Source organism: Chiloscyllium plagiosum, unplaced genomic scaffold, assembly GCF_037043375.1.
Source record: "Chiloscyllium plagiosum isolate Xiang-an unplaced genomic scaffold, Cpla_swu_hap1 HiC_scaffold_31, whole genome shotgun sequence".
In the NCBI taxonomy this organism is placed as follows: Eukaryota; Metazoa; Chordata; class Chondrichthyes; order Orectolobiformes; family Hemiscylliidae; genus Chiloscyllium; species Chiloscyllium plagiosum.
The window spans coordinates 12,936,149-12,959,708 of NW_028270169.1; the positions used below are offsets into that span (position 1 = coordinate 12,936,149).

Below are 23,560 nucleotides of genomic sequence, written 5' to 3' on the forward strand. Positions count from 1 at the left end.
ACATCCCATGACTGAAGTAAAAGAATGAGCATAGATGCTACCTAAAGAGAAGCTCGGAGAAGGATTATGATAGGGTTGTGATAGATGGTGATGAAGTAGCTGGGAGGAGACTTGAGGACAAAGGCATTGCTCAGTCAGGTGCCTTTGTACGATGGCACAGTGGCTCAGCGGTTAGGGCTGCTGCCTGACCACACCAAGGACCTGGCTTCAATTCCAGCCTCAGGTGCCTGTCTGTGTGGAGTTTGCACATTCTCTCCGTGCCGGGTCTGCGTGGGTTTCCTCCGGGTGCTTCGGTTTCCTTCCCACAGTCCAGCAAATGAGCTAGTTGGGGTGGATTGGCCGTGCTAAGTTTTCCGTAGTTTTCAGGGATGTGCAGGTTAAGGTGGATTAGATGTGGGAAATGCAGGGTTACAGGGTGAGGTGCTCCTCAGAGGGTCAGTCTGGACCTGATGGGCTAAATGGCCTGCTCCACACTATAAGGATTCTATGATTCATTTGCCTGTTACTGTGCCGTAAGTTCTGTAAACCTACCCTCTTCCCTCCAGCTTCTGCGGTTTTATTTGTAAATAAATCTAGGGCGGCAGTTTAACATGTGTGAAATGATTGAATGGTATGACTTAATTTAACTGTGTGTAGGTGGTCATCCTGCGTATTCCCCAGTAACCAATTTGCCACAATTGGGGTTAATACCTAGACTAACCCAGAAATCCCTGAGAAATCGAGATGTATAAACAGAAACAGTCAGCGGCACCTGGCAGCACCTCGAGACATTGAAACAGAGCTAATGTTTCAGGGTCAGTGACCTTTCATCAAAATGCGGGCTATAGATTTCAGCTCGAAAGAACTCTGATCAGAACTATTGTCAGATTATTTACTTGAGGGAGTAGTATATGTGGGGGGGGGGGTAGGGAATTGTTGAAACTGTGTCACAGACGCCCCCATGCTTCAAAATAAACGTAGAATCCCTGCAGTGTAGATAGAGGCCATTTGGCCCATCAAGTCTGCACTGAAGGTCATCCCACTAGACACAATGGGCAATTTAGCATGACAAATTCACCTGACCTGCACATCTTTGGACTGTGGGAGGAAACCGGAGCACCCGGAGGAAACCCACGCAGACACGGGGAGAATGTGCAAACTCCACACAGTCAGTCGGTCGAGGGTGGAATCCCTGTAAACCCATAGTTACTGCAGTTAACCCCCCAGCCTGTTCAATATGGGGCACTTTAGCATGGCCAACCCACCTAACCTACACATCTTTGGACTGTGGAAGGAAACCCACGCAGACGTGGGAGAATGTACAAACTCCACACAGTCACCCAGGGCTGGAATCGAACCCAGTTCCCTGGCGCTGTGAGGCAGCAGTGTTAACCACTGAGCCACCATTTTGCTAAGGCATATTGCACAGGATGGTCTGATTACATTTCAGTTGGGAAGTGGGGGCAGGGACATAGTGGAAATGTCACTGATTAGTATTCCACGGCTCCAGGCTAATAGGCTGGTAACAGAAACAGAAATTACTGGAAAAACTCAGCAGGTCTGGGAGCATCTGTGCACAGGGAGAAAGCAGAGTTAACATTTCAGGTCCAGTGAGCCGCCTTAAGGTTAACATGCAGGTTCAGTTAGCAGCTCAGCTGTACTTTACTGTTGCAGCTATATTCTATATCCAGCTGAGTGGATTTGAGTAGAGACACAGATCACTCACGATCACATTGAATGCTGAATGGTCTCCTCCTGTCCTTACTCTGAGGGAGGGCCAAGCTTAACCTAGTGGTAATATCACTGGGTTAATCATCCTGAGACCCAGGCTCACACTCTGGCAGCTAGTAAAAGCTAAACTCTGTTCACAAATCTGGAACTGACAACCAATCCCAGTGTAGGACAACTGTCAGTAATTGGAAAATAAACAACCTGGTTTCCTCTGTGCTGGTCAGGGAAGGAAATCTGCTGTCCTTACCCCTTCTGGCCACATGTGACTCCAGATCCACAGCAATGTGATAGGCTATCAGCCTCCCTCTGGAATGGCCTTGCAAGCCACTCATTTGAAGGTTAACCCACAGGTTCAGTTGACAGTTAGGAAGGCAAATGTAATGTTAACATTCATTTCAAGAGGACTAGAATACAAGAGCAGGGAAGTACTGCTGTAGCTGTATAAGGGGCTGGTCATGTTAGGAATATTGTGAGTGGTCTTGAGCCCCGTATCTAAGGAAGGGATCCAGAGGAGGGTCACAAGCATCATCCCGGCGAATGAAGGGCTTGTCAAATGAGGAGCAACTGAGAACTCTGGGTCTGTACTCGATGGAGTTTAGAAGAATGATGGGGGGTTTCTGATTGAAACTCACTGAGAGGCCTGGACAGAGTGGATGTGGAGACAATGTTTCCATGAGGGCACAGCCTCGGAGTGAAGGGACGACCCTTTAGAACTGAGATGAGGAGGAATTTCTTCAGCCAGAGGGTGGGGAAATCTGTGGAATTTATTGTTGCAGAGGGCTGTGGAGGCCAAGTCATTGGGTCTGTTTAAGACACAGATAGATAGGTTCTTGATTGGTAAAAGGATCAAGGTTACAGTGAGAAGGCAGGAGGGGTGGGGTTGAGAAACTCCAGCCATGATCAAATGGCAGAGCAGTATTGATGGGCTGAATGGCCTAAATCTGCTCCTATGTTTTGTGGTGTTATGGTCTTCTTCAGAACTCTGCTGAGTTTCATTTGCACTTTCTGGTTTTGTTTCAGATTTTCAGCACCTGCAGTTCTTTCTTTTAATGTTCCGATAACATGGGTCCAAATTCCACTATGGCAGATGGTGAAACTTGAATTCAGTACAATTAAAGAAAAAGGAAAACTTGTGCAATGGTGACATTGGATGTGGAAAAAACCTATTTGGTTCACAAATGGGTGTTAGGGAAGCAAATCTGCCACCCTTATCTGGACTGGCCTCCATGTGACTCCAGACCCACAGACTCCAGACTTTTAGCTGCCCTCTGGGGCAATTAGGGATGGGCCATTCACTAAAGATCCTCAGACCTTCCCTTCTAAACCCAAGACCACTTCCATCTAGAAGGATAAGGGGTGGCAGATACATGGGAACACCACCCCCTGCAAGTTCCATTCCATGCCCCTCCCCATCCTGACTTGGAACTGTACTGCCATCCTTTATTGTCACTGGGTGAAATTCCGGGAATTCGTGAAGGACTTTGTGGGTCAACCCACAGCACGTAGACTGCAGCGGTTCAAGAAGGCAGCTCATCCCCACCTTCTCAACGTGCAACTAGGGACGGGCAATAAATATTGGTCCAGCCAGCGGCACCCCTGTCCCACGAGCAAATAAATAAATGCTGGTCTGACCAATGATGCCAACATCTCATAACCAAAAAACATTTACCTGAGCCAAGTGTCGCAGTAATTTAAGTGTTGAAGTGTGTCAGTTCACAAAGAACAGGGACAGAGTTACCAGTTGATCAGCTTGACAGCCCGTGGACTAGTCGGATATTGATGCACTTTTGTGGCAGGTCTATGGGGAAAGCTGGGATGTGGGGAAGGAGCAAGCTCAAAGTGGCTTTGAAAAATGGACTCTCTGCTTAAGCAAATAAAGCTGGCACTTTCGCAGCAATTTGTCGCATGTCTCGCAATGCTTCCTGCACAATGACCTGCGGAGGAAAACACAACAGCTACTCTGTACGCAAAGTTCGATGAGATCAGTAACGCCTGTTCATCCTGCCTGCATCTGTTTTCAGTGGGTACTTTGTGTGAAATAACTGCTGAAAAGCAAATTAGGAACAGAATTTCATGCAGAAATAATTCTGCAGAGATAGGGCAATTCAATATGGCTGGTCTTCCTCTAGTGAATACAGTGCAGAGTCCACACAGGACTCCTCCTAGTCAGCATTTCGGAAATCTAGATCAGAACCTGACAAGTAGATCTGTAGAACTTACTGTTATGACAGGATTAAAATTGTATAGGATGGGTTAAAGGGAAAGGGTTAAAATTATAACAGTGCAGGGTGGGGTAAAGGGAAATGGTTAAAATTATACAGTTTCAGGGTAGGGGAAAGGGTTAAAATTATAACAGTGCAGGGTGGGGTAAAGGGAGAGAGTTAAAATTATAACAGTGCAGGGTGGGTGAAAGGCAAAGAGTTAAAATTCTAACAGTGCAGGGTAGGGGAAAGGGTTAAAATTCTAACAGTGCAGGGTGGGGTAAAGGGAAAGGGTTAAAATTATAACAGTGCAGGGTGGGGGAAAGGGTTAAAATTCTAACAGTGCAGGGTGGGGCAAAGAGAAAGAGTTAAAATTCTAACAGTGCAGGGTGGGGCAAAGAGAAAGGGTTAAAATTCTAACAGTGCAGGGTGGGGTAAAGGGAAAGGGTTAAAATTACAATGGTGCAGGGTGGGGGAAAGGGAAAGGGTTAAAATTATAACAGTGCAGGGGGAAGGGTTAAAATTATAACAGTGCATGGTAAGGGATAAGGTTAAAATTATAACAGTGCAGGATAGGGGAAAGGGAAAGAGTTAAAATTATAACAGTGCAGGTTAGGGGAAAGGGTTACAATTATAATAGTGCAGGGTAAGGGAAAGGGTTAAAATTACAACAGTGCAGGGGAAGGGTTAAAATTATAACAGTGCAGGGTAGGGGAAAGGGAAAGGGTTAAAATTGCACTGTTATAATTTTAACCCTTTCCCTTAACCTGCACTGTTATAATTTTAACCCTTTCCCTTTCCCCTAACCTGCACTGTTATAATTTTAACCCTTCCCCCCCCCCCGCACTGTTATAATTTTAACCCTTTCCCTTACCCTGCACCCTAGGAAGAGAGGCTGGATAAGCTTGGGATTTTTTTGGTACAGGGAGGGTACCTGAGGGTGTGTAGCATTTTGAGGGGCATGCAGAGGGTGGATAAACGGCAGCTATTCCCCTTGGGTGAAGAGTCAGTAACGAGGGGATGTCATTTAAGGTGAAGGGCAAGAGGTTTCGAGGGGATTTGAGAAAAATAAAATGCGTCCGGGGTGGGGGGATCTGGAATGCGCGATCTGGGACAATAGTTGACGGGGGAATTCTCACAACCTTTTAAAAAGTACATAGAGTCATAGAGCTGCCCTTCGGCCCATCTCATCCATGCTGACCGGATATTTGAAATTAAGATTATCCCTTGAAACCAGGGGTGGAGAACCTGCAGCCTTAAGGCCATTGTGTGTGGCCTTTTGAATGAATCCAAATTTTGCTGAATAAATCTTTTATTTTTTATTAATAAGTTTTATTTCATCCTTTATTTATTTTTATTTTAATCTTAAAATGAATGTATTTAAAATACCAGAGAGTAAAAGAAAATTCAACGAAATAATCCTCACAGACTGACCACCACAATTTTAAAAAATGTGAATTTTGAAGTTTCTTGGATGCAGCCTTACTAGATTACAACTGACATAATGCGGCCTTCCAACATGAAAAGGTTCCCTACTCATATACCCATCCAGATGCTTTTTAAATGTTCTCATTGCACCAGCCTCCACCACTTCACTTGAGGTGTCATAAAATCAGGGGTAAGGGCCAGGTATTGGAAAAGTGGGACTTGAGCAGATTTAGTGTATTATTGGCCGTACAGACTCAATGGGCTGAAGGGCCTCTTTTGGGCCTCTATCATCCTGAATTCCTTGCATGTGTTCCCCTTGCTCTTGCGATGAGTTATGGAGGTGTGAGGCTACGAGGCACAGCCAGTGACAGGTTTGAACTGAAACCTTGTGTTCCATTGAACTCGCTTGGGAACCAGGGAAAATGTGTATCACATTGATCACTCGTATGATTGTTTCCAGAGGTATCTTGTTAGTGCTGAGTCATCACATATTAGAGTGAAGCACGCGCTTCAGTAGAATGAACTCCAAATTCCCTTCGTGATCATAGAATCCCTGCAGTGTGGAAACAGGCCCTTCAGCCCAACAAGTCCACCGGAGAGTAACCCACCCTCGCTGCCTCTCCCCATCTTCCCTCCTTTAAGATGCCCCTCAAAAGCTAGTTCTTGTTGACCAAGCTTCAGGTCATCTCTCCCTCATATCACCTCCTTTGGCTGAGTGTTTCTTTTTGATCAGATGATGCCTCGACGGGAGAGATGACCTGAAGGGACGGGACACTAAGAGCGCTACACCAATGCGAGTTGTTGATGTCGCGGAATGACATCTGCATTTTCTGAAGCATGTTGGCTCAGTCTCAACTTGCCCTGGTTCCTACTCCCACCTCACTTGACGGGAAGGGTCCCATTCATTCTGGCTCACAGCATGGACTACAAAGGCCCATCAGACAAAATCCACAGTGCGCACCCTCTCCAGCCATTCCTGTAGCCAGCTTCAGGTTGCTGTTAGTGAACAACTAGTGCAGAACCTGTGACAACTCCCAAACAAATCTGACGATAACTCTTTAGCCCTGTGACCAGGAAGACACGTGTGTTTTGAGTGGATCTTTCAGACTGCAAGTTTTGAAAGTCTGGCAGAGTAATGCCAAGGTTGGAGGATTTGAGCTACAGGGAGAGGCTGAACAGGCTGGGGCTGGAGCGTCGGAGGCTGAAGGGGTGACCTTATAGAGGTTTACAAAGTTATGAGGGGCATGGATAGGGTAAATAGACAAAGTCTTTTCCCTGGTGTGGGGGAGTCCAAAACTAGAGGGCATAGGTTTAGGGTGAGAGGGGAAAGATATAAAAGAGAACTAAGGGGCAACTTTTTCACACAGAGGGTGGTACGGGTATGGAATGAACTGCCAGAGGAAGTGGTGGAGGCTGGTACTAATGCAACATTTAAGAGGCATCTGGATGGATATATGAAAAGAGAGGGTTTGGAGGGATATGGGCCGGGTGCTGGCAGGTGGGACTATATTGGGTTGGGATATCTGGTCGGCGTGGACGGGTTGGACCAAAGGGTCTGTTTCCATGCTGTACATCTCTATGACTCTATGACTCTAAGATACTGAGAGAAGTGTCACCATTGGCTGTAAAGTCTAGAATTAGGGCCACAGTGGGGAAGTGAGAACGTGGAACTTTAGAACTAGATTTATTGTCACGTGTGCTTGAATTACAAAATTACAGGAGTACAGTGAAGTGTCTACAATATCGCCAACACACATGCCATCTTAGGTACAAAGTAACTAGATATAAAAAATAGAGAAAATAAAGAAAAAGGGTTACACTGCTTTATGATATAGATAGTGTACGCCAGGAAAATAAGAAATAAAGCTAAAAAGACAGACATTACAGACTTTCTATAAGGGCTCCCACATGTCTGACTGGGCTCCATAGGTTCCCATCCAGTAGCCATCTTGGCTCCCAGCCAGCCAGCTGCCATTTTAGAATCCTGATGAGGAGAAACATCTTCACCCAGAAGGTAATGCATCACCGGAATTTTCTACCCAGAGGACTGTGGATGCTCAGACTTTGAGTCCATTACAGATTGCGTTGGTTAGATATTCCTGATGAAGAGCTTATGCTCGAAACGTCGACTCTCCTCCTCCTCGGATGCTGCCTGACCAGCTGTGCTTTTCCAGCGCCACACCTTTTGGCTGTGGTGGTTAGATAGTTAGGTGCTGAGGGAATTGAGGGAGATTCTGGAATTCCCTCCCTAAGGGCATTGTGGGTCTACCCACAGCAGGTGGACCACAGCGGTTCAAGAGGGTAACTCATCCCCACCTTCTCAAGGGGCAACTAAGGACGGGCAATAAAGGCTGGGCCAACCAGCGACACCTATATGAATAAAACAAAAAATATGGGAAAAGCTGGAGTCGGGGGTAGATGGTGGGATTAAGCTGGATTTGATGCAGAAATTCAGGCACAGTCTTGAATGGGCTTTGGATCAACTCCTACTCCTGTTTCTTATGTCTGTGTGGAACTCGGAGGCTTTCCATTCCTTCAGCACATTGGCACGGTAACATGACTATTCCAGTTCAGAGGCACCTTAGCTCAAAACAACACTACAGCTAGCTCCCCAAGCTGACTGTGACACCAGTGCATGGTAAAGGAAAGGGAAGTCAGCTCTGTTAGGTGCCCACTGTTTTTGGACCTCCACTCTCTTCCCTCAGAGAACAAAGGTTCATGGTAGATTAACTTGATAAGGGATGGCATGGTGGCTCAGTGGTTAGCACTGCTGCCTCACAGCGCCAGGGACCTGGGTTCAATTCCAGCCTCGGGTGACTGTCTGTGTGGAGTTTGCACATTCTCCCCGTGTCTGCGTGGGTTTCCAGCGGGTGCCCCGGTTTCCTCCCACAGTCCAAAGATGTGCAGATTAGATGGATTGGCCATGGGAAATTGCCCATAGTATGCAGTCTAGGTGGATGAGATTCAATAAGTGTGGTGCTGGAAAAGCACACCAGTCGGGACCACACAGGATCAATGTCAATTTCACCAGTTTCCTGATCTCCCCTCCTCCATCTCCACATCACCCTACCTGTCCATCTTCCATCCCACCTATCCACTCCACCCTCTGCTCCGACCTATCACCATCACTCACTCCCATCTACCTATCACATTTCCAGCTACTTTCCCGCAGCCCCTCCCATTTATCTCTCAGGCCCCTTCTTCCCTCTCCATTCCTAATGAAGAGTTTATGCTTGAAATGTTGACTCTCCTGCTCCTCAGATGCTGTCTGACCGGCTGTGTTTTTCCAGCACCACACTCTCGACTCTGGTCTCCAGCACCTGCAGTCCTCACTTTCTCGTAGACGAGATGGATGAGCCATAGGAAATGCAGGGTTACGGGGATAGGGTAGGGGAATGTGGGTGTGGATGGGATGCTGTCGGAGGTTCGGTGTGGACGCAATGGGCCGAATAGCCTGCCTCCACGCTGTAGGGGTTCTGTGAACTTGATCATTTCCACTTCCAGGTAACCAGATTGTTTCTGTTTGGAGACGAGGTTGTACACCTCAGGAGGAGCTGGGACTTGAACTTGGTTCAGAGTTTGGGACTGCACCACAAGAGCCCCAATAGTGAACACAGCTATCCTACTGAATGCCAACCAATTCTGAGCCAGATATATAGCATCCTCTCCCTGGGATTGACTGCACTGGATTTCCAACCTGGCATATTCTGAACTATCGGTGGGAATTGTGCCAAATATTTACTCCCAGAGTGCAGCAAGCTTTTGTCTCGATGCCTGGACTGCTGTGTAAAACGAGCTGCGTGTGACTTCTCTCTGGTCTTTACCTACACTGTTCCCACAAGTTGGTCACTATTTGTGGAAATCACCTTGATGCCACTGCTATCGGGGCCTCTGACGCACCATTTTTAACACAGGAGCAAGGAAGCAATGGAAGGCTTATGTCAGTGTCCCAGCCTCTGAGCTTGCAGCTCTGGATTCAAGACCCACTCCTGCCCTTGATGGTTAAGGAAGGTTGTGTGTTTCGGAAATGGCATTGCTTATTTTGCAGCTGTCATGACTGCCTTTTGTGAGAATGTTCCCGATGACTGGAGAGTTCAGAACCAGGGGCTACAGTCTGAGGATATAGTGTGGGCCATTTAAGACTGAGATGAGGAGGAATGTCTTCACTCAGAGGGTGGGCAGCCTGTGGAATTCTGTGCCACAGAAAGTGGTTATCATAGGATATCCCTACAGTGTGGAACCAGGCCCTTCGACCCAACAAGTCCATACTGATCCTCCGCAAAGTAACCCACTCAGGCACATTCCCCTACCCTATTACTCTACATTTAGTCCTGACTAAAGCACCTAATCAACATGCCCCTGAACACGACAGACAATTTAGCATGGCCAATTCACCCAACCTGCACATCCGTGGACTGTGGGAGGAAACCGGAGCACCCAGAGGAAACCCATGCAGACACGAGGAGAATGTGCAAACTCCACACAGACAGTCGGACAAGGCTGGAATTGAACCTGGCTCCCTGGCGCTGTGAGGCAGCAGTGCTAGCCACCGTGCCACCCCATAGTTAAGACCAAACATTGAATGTTTTAAAGAAAGTGTCAGAAATAGTTCTTAGAACGAAAGAGATCAAAGGGTATGGGGAGAAATCAGGAACAGGGCATTGACTGAATGATCAGCCGTGGTCATATTGAATGACGGAGCAGGCTCAAAGGGCTGAATGGCCTGTATTTCCTATTTTCTACATTGCAGTGGATTCACATTCAGCAGCTTGTGCAGTTCTAGATCTCTGAGTGTCTGCAGCTGACTGTATGACCGTTTCTGTCCTGAGCGCTCCGTAAAGGGGGATTCGCAGTGAGTCCAGACTATTGGCCGGCACATCCTTCCAATGAACCAATAGCAGGCAGTAATTGCAGGGGAGGCTCCTGATTGGCCATTCCTTGATGTGGAATGGGGCTCATCAGGATGAAGTCTCTGGCATCAGGCTGTAGTGACCTGTTCCAGGAAAGAACAAGTTACAGAGAACTGGCCAAAGTATGTGCTTCAGTGACCTGGTGGCCCCTTCAAGCACAGGAAGTCTCTTAACTGAAAGAAGCAACTGACTGACATAACAAATGCGCCTTCAGAAATTTCCACCACCTGCAGTACTTTGCTTTTCTGTCGTTTTATACTAATTCAGGTGGTTTGACAGTTTAATAGGCTGCAGTTTCCTGTCTAACAGCTTGTCATGGATGCTAATTAGGATAAGAGCATGCATCAGAAAATCTTTCTGTGAGGGGAGTTCATTGTAATTGTATTGAGTCTGTATTTTGGACAAGTGTGTCTCCATCTCTTAGAACCTGCTGTTGTGACATTGGTAAATGGAGTTACTTAATGTAACGTGTAAATGTGGTAAATTCATCAATTCCAAGTCCCTGCAGATTTGAGCCAAGGGATTTAACAAGCTGACAGCTGCCACTTGCAGCCTGACATTAATAAATATACACCCGTGAATTTGCCAGTGATCACAATGAGGACCCTTGGCAGCTGCCTAAGGATATGCCATCCTCAATTTAAATCCTCTTGGGGCAGATTGAGGATGAAAGAGGAATGGGGTCAAAAGTTAAAAGGGGTGAGAAGTCAGTGGTACAAGCCTTTGAGATGGCTGCTTCAGCGTTCTCTTTATTGCTCCTGTTTTCCCTTGTGTGTTCTCCTCCTTTGCCTTCCCCACCCCCCCCTTCCCATGCTCCTTCTCCTCTTCAGCCCTCCCTCTGGTTTTCTCACCCTTCTCTACATCACCCACCACCAAGGGGGAAAGTGACAGCCTACTGGTATAATCATAGAATCCCGATAGTGTGGAAATGGGCCCTTCGGCCCAACAAGTCCACACTGACCCTCTGAAGAGTAACCCACCCAGACCCATTCCCCTACCTTATTATCCCATATTTACCCCTGACTAATGCACCTAACCTCCACATCCCTGAACACTATGGGGCAATTTCCCATGGCCAATTCACCTAACCAACACATCTTTGGATTGGGTGAGGAAACCGGAGCACCCGGAGGAAACCCACGCAGATTCAGGGAGAGTGTGCAAACTCCACACAGACAGTCGCCTGAGGCTGGAATCGAACCCAGGTCCCTGGCGCTTTGAGGCAGCAGTGCTAACCACTGAGCCACTCTGCCTCTCCTTGTCACTGGAATGTTAATCCTATACAGCTCTGGCTGTCTACAGCAAGGTGCTGGAGCAGTCCCACCAACGCAACCAGTGCAAGACCCTGTGAATCCACTGGGAAAGCAGATGCACCAACATCAGTGTCCTCGACCAGGCCAACCTCCCCCAGCATCGAGGCACTGGCCCTGCCTTTTTTCGGCTGCGATGGGCTAAGCATGCCGTCCCCATGATCGATACGACACTCCCCAGGTAGGTGCTCTACTCCCAGAGAGCGGGGGGGGGGGCGGGGGGGCGGCCCAGGTGGAAAGAGGAAGTGCCTCAGGGATACCCTCAAGGCCTCACTGGGTGAAGTGCAGCATCCCCACTGACACCTGGGAATCACTGGCCCGAGATTGTGCAAAGTGGAGGAGGAGCATCCGGGAAGGTGTCAAGCACCTTGAGACTTGTCGTTGGAAAAAATTGGAAGCCGGATGGAAACAACGTAAGAAACGCACTGCCACACTAACGCCTCAGCCATTCCCTTCTTACGACCACCACCAAGTGTAACCGAGCCTGTGGGAGCCCCATCGGTCTGTCCAGCCACCTACAGACTCACCCTGAGAGTGGAAGAGAGTTATCCTCTTCTGCGAGGGGCCGCCAATGAAGGAATGAATGAATCCAGAGACCCAGCTAGTGTTCTGGGGACTGAAACCTTTCACTCTATGGATGCTGCCTGACCTGCTGTGCTTTAGGCAGAAGTGGATACTGCAGACGCTGGAGATTAAAGTCAGTTCCTGATGAAGGGCTTTTGCTCAAAACGTCGATTTTCCAGCTCCTCAGATGCTGCCTGACCTGCTGTGCTTTTCCAGCACCACTCTAATCCTGACTGTAATATCCAGCACCTGCAGTACCCAGTTCTGCCTGCTGTGCTTTATCCAGCTTCACATCTGTTGACTGTGGCTTCCACCATCTGCAATCCTTACTGCCTACAGCACAGAGGGAGTTGCCAGTACTCAACCATGAATCGCAGAAAGCTAGCGTCCAAGTTCAGCAGGTCATGGGGGAAGGCAAATTTAATGCTGACCTTCATTTCAAGGGCAATGGTGTGTAAAAGCGGAGAGATTTTGCTAAAACTATGTAAGATACTAGTCTGTTGAAGTAGGAATGCTGTTTTGAGCCCTTTATAAGGAAATATATTCTGCCATTGGAGACAGTACAGTGATATCCGGTATGGAGGACTGACTTAATAAGGCGAGGTTGAGTATGTTGGACCTGTATTTGTTGGCATATTGAAGAATGAGGGGCGACCATATTGAAACACACAAGATACCTCGAGATCTTCACAGGGTAGCTGTGGTGAGGTTGTTTCCCCTTGTGGGCAAGTCTATGACCAGAGAGCATCATCTCAGAGTAAAGAGTCAGAGATGAGGAGGAATTTCTCCTCTCCGAGGGGAAGGAATCTGTGGAATTAATTACCACAGAGGGCTGTCAAGATTGGGTCATGACCTGTACTCAAGACAGAGGTATATTTTTAATCAGTAAGGGAATCAAAAGTTATGGGGAAACGGCAGGAACCACAGATTATGGAATCAGCCATGGTCTCATTGACTGGCTGAGCAGACTCGATGGACTAAATAACCCACTTCTGCTCCTCGTAGCGGCAGTGAAAGGGTTAAATCTGGCAGAGTGGGGTCCCATTCTCAAGCACATCTGCTTTCCATCCTCTTGCTCGGGGGGAGCGGGGGGTGCGATTAGTGGCAGCAAGAAGAAATGGTTCTCAGTTTATGTGAACAGTCCTTTTCTTTCAGTGCCCACTCCCCAGTGCAGTGCGCACAGGTTTTCAAAGGAGTTTGTTCAACAAGGAAGGGGTTGGTACCCACGGAGTTGCCTACCTGAGACTTGCAGATAGTGAACTGTGTTAGTAACTGCAGCAATGTGGGCTGCATCTGGACTCTCAGGATTCTTCCAAACACATTAGGCCTTTAGGGTGGAGTGGTGGTGTTGTTCCTTCGAGCACTACTTCCTGAGAGAAAATGATTTTCCGTGGGATTAATTATTTTGTTGCCTCTTTCCCTTCCAACTGTAGTTCAGAAACACCCGTTGCCTGAAGGATGAAGCAAATTGTTCAACAACCTTTCTGTATTTGGACAGACCTTGGCTCAAAACCAGGCCTCACTGTGGTGTTTGAAGTTGTCAGTCATCATGGGAACATTTTTCTTTAACAGGATGCAGCCTTTGCAGGCCAGGCTGGTATTTATTGTCCATCCCTAATTGCCCAGAGGACATTTCTGTGGGTCTGGAGTCACAGGTAGGCCAGACCAGGTAGGAGCTTCCTTCCCTAATGGGGATAAATGAACCAGATATGAGTTTGCAACAATCATTAAGTTCCTAATTTGCAATCCTTAGTCAATAACAATTTATGGAGTTCAAATTCCACAGGATTTGAACCTGCATCCCAACAACATTACTAGGGTGTCTGGACTAATAGTCTAGCGCTAACACCACTAGGTCATCACCTCCCCTCGCCAGCAGAGCCTTGACCTTCCATCAGTCTTGGGCTGCTGACTGGGCTCCATCCTCTCAGCAGACGGAATCATCTTTAAGATTCTCTGTTCCAGAGGGTTGGCCATTTTTAACTGTCAGCTTTATACCAGATGGATTTGAAATTTCTTAATGCGTTTTCGCTCCAGATCTGGGTGTGTTGGGAATTACAGTTGCCAGCAAGGACTTCCTGGAACTGTTGGCAAAGACTGCCCATTGGCACTCACCGTGGGATTGGAAACCATACAAGACCTCCAGCCTCTCAACCACCCCACTCCCATACACTCTCCATTCGCCACCCAATCATGGTGCCCATTCTCACACGGCACCAGGTGCCAAAAGATCTGCAGATCTTCCCTTCAAGTGGAAAGTGACATTCACGCCACACAAATACCAGGCAATGACCATCTCCAATAAGAGACAGTGTAATCACCGCCCCTTGACATTCAGTGGTGTTACTGTCACCAAATCCTCCAACATCCACATCCTGAGGTTGGCCATTGACCAGAAATTCAGCTGGACTCACCACATAAATGCAGTGATAACAAGAGCAGGTCCAAGGCTAGGAATACTGCAGCAAGTCACTCACCTCCTGACTCCCCAAAGCATGCCCACCATCTACAAGGCACAAATCGGGAGTGTGATGGAATACTCCCCACTTGCCTGGATGGGTGCACCTCCAACAGCACTCAAGAAACATCCAGGACAAAGCAGCCCACTTGCTTGGCACCACATCCACAAACATCCACTCCCTCCACCACCCACACTCAGTAGCAGTAGTGTATTCCATTTGCACCCATCCTGCCTTGGAAATAAAGTGCCATTACATCACTGCCGCTGGGTCTGTACCTGGGAATTCTCTCTCCAAGGGTCTACCTACAACACAAGGACTGCAGCGGTTCAAGAAGGCAGCTCACTACCACCGTCTAGAGGGCAAACAGGAACGGGCAATACATGCTGACTGGGCAGCAACACCTATGTCCACAAGAGAATGCAAAGAGAAGCCAAGCATCATAAAGACCATGACAGAGAGTTGCAATCCTGAAAATGCCATCCTCAAATCATGAGACAGGACCTCATTTTCCTGCACTGGTCAGAATGAAATGGAGCCTTTGTGGCCCCTTCAAAGACTTTAACCTTCAGGCAAACAGCCCCGCCCTCTCCAATGATAAAACATAACGTTGTTGTGGAGATTTGGGAATTGGCAAATCCAACCTGTTTACAACGCACCTGTCATATGCTGAGGTCTGTCGCGACCTGGACCTCCTGGCCAGAGGGTAGGGACCCGACCACTGCACCACAAGATCCACTTTTGCACATTAGCCTGGACCTGTGGATTATTATTCATCACCATGAATGCTACCCCATCACCTCACCAACCAGCATGAACCCAATGCAGAAGCTGCTCAGTAAAGGCAGTGAGGGATGGCCAACACGTGCCTGCAGTGCCCATATCCCTTGAACAAATACCTGTGCTGCCGAATTTCCACAGGAGGCTGTGAGGATGTGTCAGGGCGAGGTAGGCCCAAAACGTATTGGCCGCTCAGTTGTGGGCATTGTAGCTGCACGAGAAAATAATATAGAAGATCCAGACAGTTATTTTACTGCCAGAAATCTCTCAAAGGAAAATGGAGCTTGCGTTCTCGAGGCAGGTTGCTGTGAATTGGAGACTATTTAGGCAAGTCCATTTCCTGATACATTCCACTTGAGACTTTATGTGCTCCAGCTTTGCTTTGAACGTGAGTCATTTTGTGCAGTTACTTGTAAATTTGTAAACATTTGAACATTTGTAGATGTTTCTGTATTTGTACTTATGAGCAAAGTTGGGTTTAACTTAACCTCATTAAAAGTGAATGTTAGGAGATGCCATCTATAATGTATTCTTCAGGTAGAGATTAGCTCAGTTGGCTGGACGGATGGTTTGCAGTGTTGAATGCTATTAGCAGCATGGATTCGATTCCTGCCCTGGCTGAGATTACCATGATAGATTCTCCTTCTTGATCTCTCCTCTCCCCTGAAGTGTACTGACCCTCAGGCTAAATCTGTCATCTCTCTCTCTCTCTGATGCGACTCAACTATGGTGACTTTACCCTTCACGTCTGGAAGTGTAATGGGCGCAGATTCGAACTGAGGCATTTGAGACGGTGTCAGGTAACTGTGTGGGCAGAAACAATATACAAGAGTATAGGGGGGGAACAGGGGATTGGCATGAGGTATTGATGCTTGTTTGAAGAGCAGGTACAGTTACATGGGCCAAATGGCCTCCCTGTAATAATTCAGTGATGTGGTCAGTGAGCATGCCCAGCATCCTGGATTAGCCGGTTCACTTTTGATTTACTATTGTTACATGTACCTAGGTATAGTGAAACATTTTGTTTTGTGTGCAGTACAGGAAGATCATACATACAAGATGCATTAAGGTAATAGAACAGAGCGAGCAATACAATGTTACAACTGCAGAGAAGGTGGACAGAAAGCGAGATCAACATTAAACTTAAAATTAGAGAGATCCATTCAGAAGTCAGAATGAAGCTGTTGTTGAACCTGTTGGTACGTGTGTTTAAGCTTCTGTATCTTATGACCGATGGAAGAGTTTGGAGGACATTATAACCGGGGTGGGAGGGGGCCTTTGGTGATATTGGCTGCCTTCCCGAGGAAGGTAGATGGAGTCAGTGGGTGACAGGTTGGCTTGGGTGATGGATCAGGCTGTGTTCACAATTCTCTGTAGTTTCTTAAGATCCTGGGCAGAGCAGTTGACATACCTGGCTGTGAAGCATCCAAATAGAATGCCTTCTATGGTGCATCTAAACAAACATTGATTAGAGTCCTTTTGCAGAAATGGCCACTGCTCCCGACAAAACCGAGACCCCTACTTACTACTGACCTCCGGCTCCTGACCAGCCCTCGATTGGAAAAACTTGCCTGAGGAGGATGTGCCTCTTGCTGCAGGTTCCACATTGAGGCTGGAAAGCTCAACATCCTGAGCGAGACATCCAATGCCTTACTGTCCATTCATATCTCTGCGGGCCCAGCTCGTCTCTTCCTCCCACACCAGAGGTCAAATTGGGGCCTTCCGATGAGAAATAGCCCCCAGTCGCTGCCAACCAGCCCTTCCCCCTGGTCTGTCAAGCCAGACACCAGAATGAATTCCACTGTGTCCTGCCCTGACCTGCAAATGTATAAATTCTTGTAAACTTTGCAATTAAAAGGTTGTGGGGGGGCTGGGCAGGAGGGGGGAGACTGCAGAGGAAGGAAGGAAATTAGAGTGTGTTTTTACTTAGCCCATGTAAGGATTTTCTCACTGCATTAAGGTGAGATTCGAAGACCTCCTTTAATAAATAGGAAATGTAGTGCACGCGTGAATTGCCTGCGGCAATCTCTCTCATGCTGCGTATCGAAGGGTTTAGGAAGTTTGTCTCATTTAAAACTTTAAAAGCCTTCTCTGGGGAATGAAGAATTCACACATCTGTCAGTGATTTCTGGATAGCGTGAGGGCCCAGATGGATTTTTTTTGATTGCAAGTTTCCTCATTTGCAGAGCGCTTAATCGTGGGGCTTAACCAGACGGTGAACGAAGTTAAAGTTGTGCAGGTTTGTTTTTAAGTCTCTGCACCCAATATAAAAATCGCACCCTTAATGCCCCATCATCGGACACCAGATTGGGACGAGGTGAGGCAAATGGAAGACTAACATAGCTCAGTTGACATGTGGCATTTCCACTCTGCCATCTGCTGCAGGGCTGGTTCAGAGCTACAGTGGGCAATTAAACTGTCAGGAACGCATCTGTACAGACTTACATTGTAACAGCACTCGCCCTGGCTAAGGCAATCTCTGCCAGAATTTGCTTCACATTTACCTCTGCTCCGTTAACAGCTGAGAGAGAGAGTTTTGTTTGCCAGCGCATGGGTGAATACTGAGCCTGACATAGACTCATAGAGTCATGGAGATGTACAGCACAGAAGCAGACCCATTGGTCCCAATCGTCCACGCCAACCAGATATCTCAACCCAATCTAGTCCCACCTGCCAGCACCCAGCCCATATCCCTCCAAACCCTTCCTATTTATGTACCCACCCAGATGCCTCTTAAATGTTGCAATTGTACCAGCCTCCATCACTTCCTCTGGCAGCTCATTCCATACACATACCACCCTCTGCGTGAAAAAGTTGCCATTTAAGTCTCTTTTATATCTTTCCCCTCTCACTTTCAACCTATGCCCTCTAGTTCTGGACTCCCCCAACCCAGGGAAAAGATTTTGCCTATTTACCCTATCCATGCCCCTCGTGGTTTTATAAACCTCTATAAGGTCATCCCTCAGCCTCCAACGCTCCAGGTAAACAGCCCCAGCCTATTCAACCTCTCCCTATAGCTCCAATCCTGCCAACATCCTTGTAAATCTTTTCTGAACCCTTTCAAGTTTCACAACATCTATCTGATAGGAAGGAGACCAGAATTGCACACAATATTCCAACAGTGGCCTAACCAATGTCCTGTACAGCCACAACATGACCTCCCAACTCCTGTACTCAATACTCTGACCAATAAAGGAAAACATACCAAACGCCTCCTTCACTATCCTATCTACCTGCGACTCCACTTTCAAGGAGTTATGAACCTGCACTCTCTTTACTTTCCAATGCACTTTCTCATCTCTTTCAGAATTCCAAACATAGGAACCAGGAAATCCAGCCTTTGGATTTTATGAGAACTAGCAACAAGAGAAGGCCATTCAGCCCTTTGAGCCTGCTCCACCATTGTCTACGATCATGGCTGATCCTCTATCTCAAAGCCATATTCTCGCTCTGTCCCCATTCTGTTACCTTCATGTCTGTTCACGATCACTTATTACCTGGGCCCTAACCAGGGGTCACAGTTTAAGGATATGGGATCTACCTTTTAAGACTGAGATGTGGAGAGGGACTAGATTAGGTTGGGATATCTGGTCGGTATAGACATGTTGGACCGAAGGGTCTGTTTCCGTGCTGTGCATCTCTATGACTCTAAATATCTTCACCCAGAGAGTGGGGAGCCTGTAGAATTAACAACCAAAGAAAAAATGTTGAGGCCAAAACATTAAATGCTTTCAAGAAGGAGACAGATATAGTTATTGGAGCTAAAGTGACCAAAGGGTATGGGGGAAGACAGCAGGATTGGGGGACTGAGTTGGATGATCAGCTGTGATCATATTGAATAGCACAGCAGACTGAAAGGGCTGAATGGCCTCCTCCTCCTCCTATTTTCTATGTTCCTACAAAATAGTCTGCCTGCCGCAGGGTTAAATCACTCATTGGAAACCCCCCTCCCACACCACAATCATTTTGGGGAGGGAGTTCTAGGTCTCTCCTGCACTTCACATAGAAAGCATGTTTCCTGAGATCACTCCATAGAATCCCTACACTAAGGAAGCTGGTCATTCAGCCCCCACTGACCTTCCAAAGAGCATTCCTCCAAGACCCACACCCCTCCTCTATAGCCCTGCATCTCCCATGGCTAACACACCTAACCTACACATTCCTGGACACTATAGGCAATTTAGCATGGCCAATTCACCTAACCTGCAAAACCTTGGATTGTGGGAGGAAACCAGAGCACCCGGGGGAAACCCACGGAGATACGGGGAGAACGTGCAAACTCCACACAGACAGTCACCTGAGGCTGGAATCGAATCCAGGTCCCTGACACTGTGAGGCAGCAGTGCTAACCACTGAGCCACTGTGCTACCCTACTTGTAAATGACCCAGCACTAATTCAATGGGAATGCGCATCCTTGTTTTACGATGCCCCACCCCAGGAACTTGTTTCTCTGTATTCACTGGTTCCAGTGATGAAGAGAGTGTCTTTTAGGGAAAGATTGTGCTGGTCATCCCTAAACTCTTCACAGTATAGAGGAACGGAAAATACAAGGTCCTGAGGAGGTGCTACAAGGAGGTGTGAAGGGTATTTGGAACTAGGGTAGGGGCTCTCCTATTTAAGATGGAGGGGAGTTTTTCCTTTCTCTGAGGGTCTTTAATCTGTAGAGCCCCCTCCCACAGCGAGCAGCAAGGGCTGCGTCACTGAACATCTTCCAGGATGAATCAGACAAGTCTTTGATCAGTCCTGTGGGATGGCAAACAGGAATGTGGAGTTGAGGCCACCCTCTGATCAGCCATTGAATGCTGCAGCAGCCTTTGAGGGGCCGAATGGCCTGCCCCTGCTCTTCATTCTTTTGTACCTGGGTATCTACTCTGTAGAAGGTCTTCCAACATTTCTAACATTAGAGCAGCCTTGTTAGTCTTATGTGCTGTGAGGATTTGGAACTGCTGATATAATTTAACCCTTTTAGCCCCAGTATCGTTCTGGTGAATCTGCCCCGGACCCTGTGCAGGTTCAGTACGAGAAAGATTGTGTCAAGACATAGTTCACTATGTCAAGACAAAAACCAAATACAACTGACAGCCTCGGGGTAACCCATAGCAACCAGCAACAGGGATCGCAGATGGTTGAAGATTTTACTCCCAAACTGAAGGGGGCACTCTTGCTCCTTGCAACCTCCCAGCTGTCATCCATTTACATCCAATTGAGTCTGGTTAACCTTGGGTAGACCCCATTGGCGTACTGTGAGCAGTTCTGGGTACCACTCCTTCAGAAGGAAGATTGGCCTTGGAGGGAGTACAACATAGGGTTCCAAGAATGATCCTTGGACTTAAGGAGTTAATTTATGAGGAGAAATTATATAAATTAGGCCTGTTCTCTTAGAAGGTTAAGGTCAAAGTCTTCAAGATATTAACAGGAAAAGACAGAGTAGATAAAGATAAACTATTTCCACTGATTGGGGATTCTAGAACTTGGGGTCATATGATGAGAATTTGGACCAACCTGTTCAAGAGAGATATTAGGAAGCACTTCTACACACAAAGCATGGTAGATGTTTGGAATTCTATAAATGCGAGTGGATGCTGGATCAGTTGTTAATTTTAAAGCTAGCATCTTTTTTGTGTTAAGCAAGGGTATTAAGGGGTATGGGCCAAGGGTAGGTCAATGGAATTAGGTCATGGCCTCATTACATGGCAGCACAGGCTTGATGGGCTGAATGGCCTACTCCTGTTCCTATGAGCCTGAGGCTTTCTGAGTCTTCGAGATTAACTTGCAAAGCGATTGGATGTGTTTATAGTTTTCCTTTTTTTAAAATTCTGGGCTATATCTGTGTTCCTATTCAAATGGACGTTTGAGAAAAGTGTATCAAAGACTCACTCAGTTCTTCAATATTCTGTTCGTCAAGTGGTTCACAAGATGTAGAACTCTTGTTGTCTTCCCTGACAATACTTGATCATTCACGCAGGCAGTCTAATTTGATTTACTGTAGCTACAAAAGATCTTCGAACCCACATTCACTCGTCTACACTTTTGAATGAAGGCTCAGTTGCCTTCTTACTTACCTGCTGGTTTAGTGCCAAACGGAATGACTGACAAATTGGTGGAAACCCAAGCTTTCCAAAGGTCTGGAGGACAGCCTGGGTTCTCTGAGTGAGTTTTATTTTGAAAACAAAAGCTCTCAGTTAGGAGGTGGCCCTGAAATCACTTAATGTCCCTCCTTTTTAAAAAAGAACTTGCAGCTATTTCACAAAAACCTACTTCTTTAACAAAGCTTTCCGTCAACTTCTCTAATAGCGGTTTGATTCCAAACTTTGTATTCTAGTTTTCCCAAGATATGACAGTGGGATGTCTGATTGTGTCATATAAAGACTCGTTATTGCTGTTTAGTGGGGATGTTTAGTTGCACAACCCCTGCTTAATTTCTCTCTCCCTTCACTGCCCCAGGACTAAACTGGCTCGGGAGGTTCTGTATAAGGGAATTGATACCCGCATCATGGTACCCAACAACCTGTTGGCATGTTACCCATCGATCCTCCCTCCTTGTGGAAATGAAACTCCAACTTGGGAAGTTAGACTGGAAGAATTCAGCTCTGACTGGGAACTTGATGTGAGGGTGGAACAACAGTGCAGCAGACGACAATTACCACTGAGCTGAATTGTTGCTGCCCTCAGGGAGGAAACAGGCCGGGATAGGAAATGAATTGAATTGAATTGATTTGAATTTATTGTCACGTGTACCGAGGCACAGTGAAAAGCTTTGTCTTGCGAGCAATACAGGCAGATCACAGAGTTAAGTAGCAGAGATAAGTAAATGATAGGTAAACAGCGGCAAAAGCAAAACCACAAGAAGTGCAAAACTTGCCCCCTCACCTCCCTCCAAGGCCCAAATGGATCCGTCACAAATTCACCTGCACCTCTACACACATCATTTACTGTACCCGCTGCACCCGATGTGGTCTCCTCTACATTGGGGAGACAGGCCGCCTACTTGCGGAACGTTTCAGGGAACACCTCTGGGATACCCGCTCCAACCAACCCAACCACCCCGTGGCCGAACACTTTAACTCCCCCTCCCACTCCGCCAATGACATGCAGGTCCTTGGCCTCCTCCATTGCCAGACCCTGGCCACACGACCCCTGGATGAAGAGCACCTCACCTTCTGCCTAGGAACCCTCCAACCACAAGGGATGAATGTAGATTTCTCCAGCTTCCTCATTTCCCCTCCCCCCACCTTATCTCAGTCCCAACCCCCGGATTCAGCACTGCCCTCTTGACCTGCAATCTTCTTCCCGACCTCTCCGCCCCCACCCCCTCTCCGGCCTATCACCCTCACCCTCACCTCCTTCCACCTATCGTATTCCCAGCGTCCCTCCCCCAAATTCCCTTCCCCCTACCTTTTATCTCTGCCCGCTTGGCACACCAGCCTCATTCCTGAAGAAGGGCTTATGCCCGAAACATCGATTCTCCTGCTCCTCGGATGCTGCCTGGTCTGCTGCGCTTTTCCAGCACCACACTTTTCAACTCTGGTCTCCAGCATCTGCAGTCCTCACTTTCTCCTAGCAAAAGCAAAAACACAGGTCCAGGCGAATGTTAAGAGTTTGTGAGTCCATTCAGTATTCTAACAACAGTAGGGTAGAAACTGTTGTGAAACCGGCTGGTGTGTGTGTTCAGGCATCTGTACCTTCTCCCCGATGGTAGAGGTTGTAGAAAAACATTGTTGGGGTGGGATGGATCTTTGAGAATGCTGGCGGCCTTTCCTCGACAGTTGGCCTGGTAGATGGATTCTGTAGATGGGAGCTTGGCCTTTGGGATTGTCCAGGCCGAGTTCACCACTCTCTGTAACTGTCTCCGATCTTGAATGGTACAGTTACCATACCAGGTAGTGATATATCCAGACAGAACGCTCCCCTTCACCCATTCTTCCAAACCCAGCAGCCAGTCACATTGTGCAGCTGGCAGGAATTCTATCCAATATTCAGTGTAGGCTGGTTGACAGGAGGCATGACCAGCTTAAATGTTCTGACTTTGTTTTATTTGTTTCTGCTCTCCGATTTCAGATAAAGCTGTGGAGCAAGTATAAAGTGACCAATGTTCCGTCACTAATTTTCATAGAGGGCAGCACGGGAAGGACCATCAGCAGGAACGGCCACCTGATAATCCGGGATGATCCTCTAGGTAGGGATGACAGCCTGGTTA

General features: G+C 47.4%; 1 protein-coding gene across 1 annotated transcript in view; it reads left to right on the forward strand.

Annotated features, from left to right (window-relative positions):
- nxn (nucleoredoxin) overlaps positions 1-23,560 on the forward strand; it is a 234,848-nt gene that overhangs the window by 141,526 nt on the left and 69,762 nt on the right. Inside the window, exon 2 of the mRNA XM_043718204.2 lies at positions 23,422-23,539. Coding sequence (XP_043574139.1) covers positions 23,422-23,539 — 118 coding nt within the window. The remainder of the gene's footprint in view (positions 1-23,421; positions 23,540-23,560) is intronic.